The 6,692-nt window shown below is 37.8% G+C and overlaps 1 protein-coding gene across 2 annotated transcripts in view; it reads left to right on the forward strand.

The window, feature by feature from the left end:
* The first annotated feature begins 266 nt into the window (after nucleotides 1-266).
* LOC120537058 (myoglobin-like) overlaps nucleotides 267-6,692 on the forward strand; it is a 70,907-nt gene continuing 64,481 nt past the window's right edge. Inside the window, exons 1-3 of one of the 2 annotated variants that reach the window (XM_039765671.1) lie at nucleotides 268-447; nucleotides 1,143-1,362; nucleotides 2,203-2,421. In XM_039765671.1, the coding sequence (XP_039621605.1) occupies nucleotides 353-447; nucleotides 1,143-1,362; nucleotides 2,203-2,346 (459 nt within the window). In that variant the 5' untranslated portion in view covers nucleotides 268-352 and the 3' untranslated portion in view covers nucleotides 2,347-2,421. Of the gene's footprint in view, nucleotides 448-1,142; nucleotides 1,363-2,202; nucleotides 2,422-6,692 lie in introns of those variants that run through there. The other variant, XM_039765673.1, reaches the window with a different exon arrangement.

Genomic DNA, 6,692 nt, shown 5'->3' on the forward strand with positions numbered 1-6,692 from the left:
ATGAGGAGACTTCAATTGAAAGCTGTCATCTGCAATAGATGGGACGGAATTAAAATGAACAGCAAATGAGATTCCCTATACAGTAATTGTGGTATAAGTCTCGTTTATTTTCATTTTATTTTTTTCAAAATAACAAAAAAGAAATAAAACGATTAATGATACCTTCTTTTAAATTGACGAGCTCGTGCGCGTCTCGGCGCTTCAATTAGCGGCTTCTCCTGCTGGCAGGACTCACGTGCTCAGGGGGCGGAGTCTCAGTCTGTTCATAAAGAAGATGAAGCCTGTCAGGGAAACAGCAGTCAGGTTCTCTCAGTCTGGGCTTGTAGTTTGAGTATCGCTTAGTGTCTCTACGATGAGTTCTTGTGTTGCTGATTGTAAGACTGTGCTGTCTTTCTGGGCTCCCGTGGAGGCTGATCCTAGATGCTATGGGGAGATTATTCTTCTACGGTGAACTTTATTTTTTGTTAAATTTAGTGTGTGTGAATTGTTTGGCGTTTATATTTTAAATATTTTTAAAGTTTTAATCTTTTGCGAGGTTTTTTGTTTTAACATTAAATAGCAGAAATTAGAGTGTGTGTTTTTTTGAGAATCTGGGTGATCTAATGATAAAGTGAAGCTTAATTCTGATTACATGTTTGGAGTTTTATTTTTACTGCCTTGTTAAACCCCTTGTTTTCTTGATTTAGTGTGGGGGCTCAATTCAGCTTTTTGGGCAAATCTTAATGCAATGTAACCCATGGCTAAAGGATTATATAAAACCTGGCTTTAAGCTGTTTTGCTTACTGCTCTGTAAAAGGCACAGGGAAGATGCTAGAGTGACTCTTGAAATTGATGCCATTGTAAAACCATTGCTGGTTTAGAAAAGCATAATCTGAATGAAGGAACTAACTTCCTGATTGTTGCTATTTAATAGCTTAGTGTGTGAAGAGTTTTGTGCATCTTAATCTTTAAGTATAAAGAACCCTTCCCCATAATAAAATTACTTTTTCTCAAGTAGTGGCTACAGGAAGAACTATACAACCTAGTAAAGGTTTTAATATGAGCTGTTTTGGAGTGCAAGATGGCCGTGATATAGCAGGGCAATGAATTGTATTGAAATTGGCACAGTTGATGGCATTAACTTCCCCTCCCTGTATCTTCAGCTTGTTTGAGACCCATCCAGATGTTCAGAAGCTGTTCCCCAAGTTCGTTGGCCTTTCCAAAGAGCAGCTGCAGAACAATCCTGGTGTCCAGGCCCATGGGGAAATTGTGGTTTGCAAGCTGACAGAAATCCTAAAAGCAAATGGGGAACACAAGGAAATCTTGAAGGCTTTAGCAGAAAGTCATGCCAAGCAGCACAAGATCCCTCTGGTTAACTTTCAGGTACTTCTCTCCCTACTGAATTTAAAGGCTTGATGTGATTGATGCCCTTGCTTAGATGAATGTTATAAGAATGCTGGTGTTTCTGACTGGGGTGCAATGTGGTGGTCTAACCTCCTTTCGGTAAAGGAGACTTTGGAATTCAATTTCTGTAACATCCTATGATGCATATGCCAATGTAGATATCTCTTTTTAAATTCAATGTTGTCCCCTGAGAGTCTACAGCTTTGAGATCTCTACTTTACATCAAGGCTGTATATCATTCGGCACATTAGTATAAAGACCATCCATGTGTAAAGGGCAGTGATTGATCAGAGTTTACCTGGCAGCTCCACTTTCTTGCTTTTAATTTCTGTAGCTGTGAAGGTTTCAGTAGACCATGTACTCCACATTCCTGTTATGCACTCTTTATTCTATGTAAGGGAAATCATTCCTACAAATACCTAAATTAAACCCTTTAAATAAATCGAATGTTTAACTGCTCTAACTCTCTAGATGTTTCCACTCCTTTGCAAAATGAGCTCTATTTCTGTATTTTTCACAAATCTGTACTCTAATACTGTTTCATTAGAAGCCACCAAAGTTTATTTCTTCCATTATCCTTGTAAGAACTTGTTGGAACGGAGTACACTTAGTTTTGGACTAAGCAGTTACTCCATTCAGGAAGGAACCCCTGTTCAGACTTGCTGGATAGTGCTGGCAGTTTGTATTAGTTATGCCAGTCTTGATACCATGAAGGTACAACATGTAGATGTTTGGCTGCTGGCGGTTCTTGGCCTCATTGGCTCAAACTACTGAGTAGGGCTGGCAATAATAATGTGTAATTCTGATCTTCCTTTACAGATCATCAGTGAAGTCATTGTCACGGTGGCAGCAGAGAAGCTTGACCGCTTTGGTCCTGATGCTAAAACAGCCCTGAAGAATGTGCTGAAGACAATTCAGATTGACTTGGGAGCTTGTTATGAAGAGCTTGGATTTAAAGAATAGTTTCAATTGTGGTTTGTGTCAACTTTCTCAGTCTGATGCTTCTGAGCTCTGGTTTGAATAAAACTTCAAAAGTGACTGACTGGCTGCTTGGTCCTTTCAATTTAAATATTCTGTCATTCTCCAGGGTGTTAAGAAAATATCAGTTTCTGCTTTGTCCGGGCAGCTTGTACCATACAGCATAGATATTGTGGTCATGACTACAATGGCGTAGAAACAATTGGACTTGACGCCAATGTGTGGTGGACTGGTTAGTGTCCAGCCAGTCTGGGATCTGTTCTCTCTCTGAGGAAGGGTTGCACTTCAATAGGCATTTAAATGGTGGGCTTTCCCTGCCCCTGTGTGTGTTTGAATATACATGATATTATGGACAATTGTTTAAAATACACACTTTGACAACAGTAAATGCTTAATTTTAGAAAGGGGGGGGGGATCTGTTTCTGTGACATTTACTGTTCAATACATTCCTCATGTAATGCTGGTCACGAGTTCGTACAATTCCCTGTCTCTGCAGTCATTCTACTTGGAGTTTCTGGATAACTAATACAGTACACAATTTTTGTACTGTAACAGTAAGGTTTCCCTGACAGCAGAAACGGTGATAAATTCCTGTGTATTCTCATCCATGTATGGTGGAGTTGTAATCCTGAGTAAGTGAATTGTCTTAGCAAAGTTAACTTGCACTGTGCCGTTATCTGCCATGATGATGATAAACTGCTTGATTGTCTGGGTGATCATTCAATTCATCAGGACTAACCTAAGCTAGTCAGTTGGTAGCATCAAGTTTTCGATCAGTTGCTTCAGACAGCAGCACAATTGGATTGAACCTTTTGGACACACTGTACTCTGGCTATGTGTCAAAGGTGCAGAAAAACTTGCTGCCATGTGATTTCTGTACTGAAAAGTAATTTCAAATGCAAGCAGACATAGAAAATGTTGATCCCAATTATAATTGGGCAGTAAGTCTAAATATAGAGAAAGTAAATGATAGTAGTTAAATATAAGCAAAACTAATCCTATTAAACAAATTACTGTAATTGTTAGAATAAACAAAATGGCAGGAAACACAAACTAAATTTGAAAATATTTTATAAAATCATACTTTTACCAGCAGTTAATACAGAAAAATAGAACTAACATCTGATGCTGAAAGCTGGCAAATGTCACACCTCCAGATATATATATATATATATATATTATTTTTTTTTTTAAATCCATGGTTTTATGGGAATGGACAGCAAGAAATTTGTGACTGGTGAAAAATGGTTGAGACCTTAATTTTTAAATCATTAAGTGCCACCCTAATGTGGGGTCTTTTGAGGACCTTCTCTGGTTTGGTTGGGAACTTCAGCACAGTGCAGTTCTGCACGAAAACCAATTGTCCTTCCTGAACTAAATGATTTTGGTGGTCACCCTTCATCACAAGGGTCTGATCAAACCCTACTTTTGATATTCAGCCTAATGACAAAGGAAATGGCATGGTGGGGTTTTGGAAGAGCAGGATGGCCTTGGAGTCGACAGGCCTGAATGTTTATGATCACAAACCTCTTCCACTTTGGATTTATTTTTGTACTCCATTGAGTGTTCCTCTGCCAAACTCCAAGGTGACTGGATGGCCTGTTTAGTCTGAAAATGTAATTAAAGAAATTGCCACTCCATCTCTTACCACTCAAATACAATTCATTTAACTTTGATATGTAACCATTCTTTTATTCTGCTAGTTAATGTTCCTTTTAAGTGTATGTGTCATAATACATGTGAGCTTAAAATTGTGTTTACTTTTGTACTTTAACTGAACATACACATTGATTCTGATGTGTTAAGCAGGTCACTGGTGTGTTTTGATGCTTCATTTTTTTTTTTTTTTTTTATTACAATCAATACATAGCAATCAAGTTTTTACAAAAAAAAGAATTATGTTAAGAACAGATCGATCCCCACCCTTGAGAGAGAGCAAGCCAAACGGTGTAAAATTTAAGGCTTGTAAAAATACCTAAATTAATAAATTCTCTGTGCTTTATAAAATTATTTTAAAATATTACTGATTAGATCCTGCCATGTTTTGAAAAAGTCTGCACAGATCCTCTAACTGAGTATTTGATTTTTCCAATTTTAAATAATATAACACATCAGTTTCCCACTGACTTAAAAGAGGAGAGTTTGGGTTCTTCCAGTTTATCAGAATAAGTCTGCGTGCCAACAGTGTAGTGAATGCAATCACAATTAGTTTGTCTTTCTCCACTTTAAGCCCCTCTGGAAGAACCCCAAACACAGCTGTTAATGGGTTAGGAGGGATTGTGAGTCCAAGACTGTCTGAGAGGTAATTAAAATTTTTGTCCAGAATAATGTTAATTTGGTGCAGGCCCAGAACATGTGACCTAGTGAGGCTGGGGCTTGGTTGCAACGTTCGCAGGTTGGATCATGCCCTGGAAACATTTTGGAGAGTTTTAGTCGAGACAGATGTGCTCGATATATAATTTTGAGTTGTATAATTGTATGCTTTGCGCATATGGAGCTTGAGTGAATTCTCTGCATTGCTACTTTCCACTCCTTTTCTGATATATTAATTGAGAGGTCATTTTCCCAGTGTCCTCTTGGATCTTTGAAAGGAAGGGATTGTAAAAGGATTTTATATATTGTAGAGATGGAGTCTAATTCCTTGAAATTGAGCAATATTTTTCCAGCATGAGGGTGCAGATGAGGAAAATCTGGAAGGTTCTGTTTAACAAAGTTCCTGATTTGAAGATAGTGAAAGAAATTTGTAGCTGGAATGTTAAATTTGGAATGTAATTGTTCATAGGATGCAAAGACGTTGTCTATATAAAGATCTCTAAGCAAGTTAATTCCAAATTTTTCCAGATATTAAAACTGCATATGTTTGTGAGGTTGAAAGAGGTGGTTCTTTTGCAGGGTGCCACAGAAAGAAGCTTCTCCGTCTTAAAATGCTTTCTACATTGGTTCCAGATTCTAAGTGAGTGGAGCACAATTGGGTTATTAGTGTATTGCCGATAACGTGTGTTTATTGGAGCACAGAGCAAGGAATACAAAGAAGTACTGCAGGATTTTACTTCTATTGCTGTCCATGCCTGTGTATGTTCTTCTATTTGTGTCCAGGTTCTTATCGACTGTATATTTGCCCCAGTAATAAAACTGGAAGTTAGGTAGAGCCATGCCCTTCTGCCTTTTGTCTTTGTAGGGTCGCTCTTTTGATGCGTGGATGTTTAGAATTCCAAATAAATGAGGTTATTGTTGAATCTAATTGCTTAAAGAACGATTTATTAATGTATATTGGTATGTTTTGAAATAAAAAGGAGCTTAGGAAGAATATTCATCTTAACAGTGTTAATTCTTCCAGCTAGTGTGAGATGAAGGGTTGACCATCTATGCAAGTCTTGTTTAATTTTTTCCATGCAGACACGAAATTTTGTTGATAAAGAGCTTTATGTTTACTTGTGATGTTTACCCCGAGGTATTTAAACTGTTCTGCAATGATAAAAGGAAGGGTGTCTAATCTAATATTATATGCTTGAGAATTCACGGAAAGAGTACACTTTTATTCAGATTAATTCTGAGACCAGAGAGCTTTTGAAATTCTGTGAGTGCTGCTAAGACTGCAGGCACAGAATTTTCTGGGTCCGATATATACAGTACCATGTCATCTGCATATAATGAGATTTTCTGTTCCAGTCCTTCTCTGCTAATCCCCTTTATCTGATCAGTATTTCGACAATGTATTGCCAGTGGTTCAATGGCAATTGCAAACAGCAGTGGTGACAAAGGGCATCCTTGTCTTGTGCCACGTTCTAGTTTAAAGTAGTCTGAGCAAATGTTATTGATGCAAACTGAAGCTTCTGGGTTAGTATACAGTAATTTAATCCATGCACAAATGTTGGGCCAAACCCAAACTTCTCCAAAATAGTAAAAGGTATTTCCATTCAATCATGTCGAATGCTTTTTCTGCATCCAATGATAATAATATTTCTGGGGTGTTTGATTTATTTGGTGAGTATATTACATTAAACAGGCGTCAAGATTTGAAGATAAGTGTCGGCCCCTAATAAATCCAGTTTGGTCTTGTGATATTACTGAGGGAGCACTTTCTCCATCCTTCTAGCTATGATTTTAGAGAGTATTTTAACGTCGTTATTCAGAAGTGAAATTGGTCTGTATGATGCACATTGTAATAAGTCCTTATTTTGTTTTGGAAAGACAGTGATTAGTGCTTGGCGAAAGGTTTGTGGAAGAGATTGGTTATCTCTGGCTTCTGTAAATGTTGCTAATAGGAGGAGAGCTAGCTGAGCGGAGAATTTCTTGTAAAACTCTGCAGGGTAGCCGTCAGGGCCTGCTGC

Source organism: Polypterus senegalus, chromosome 10 (assembly GCF_016835505.1).
Source record: "Polypterus senegalus isolate Bchr_013 chromosome 10, ASM1683550v1, whole genome shotgun sequence".
Classification (NCBI taxonomy): Eukaryota; Metazoa; Chordata; class Cladistia; order Polypteriformes; family Polypteridae; genus Polypterus; species Polypterus senegalus.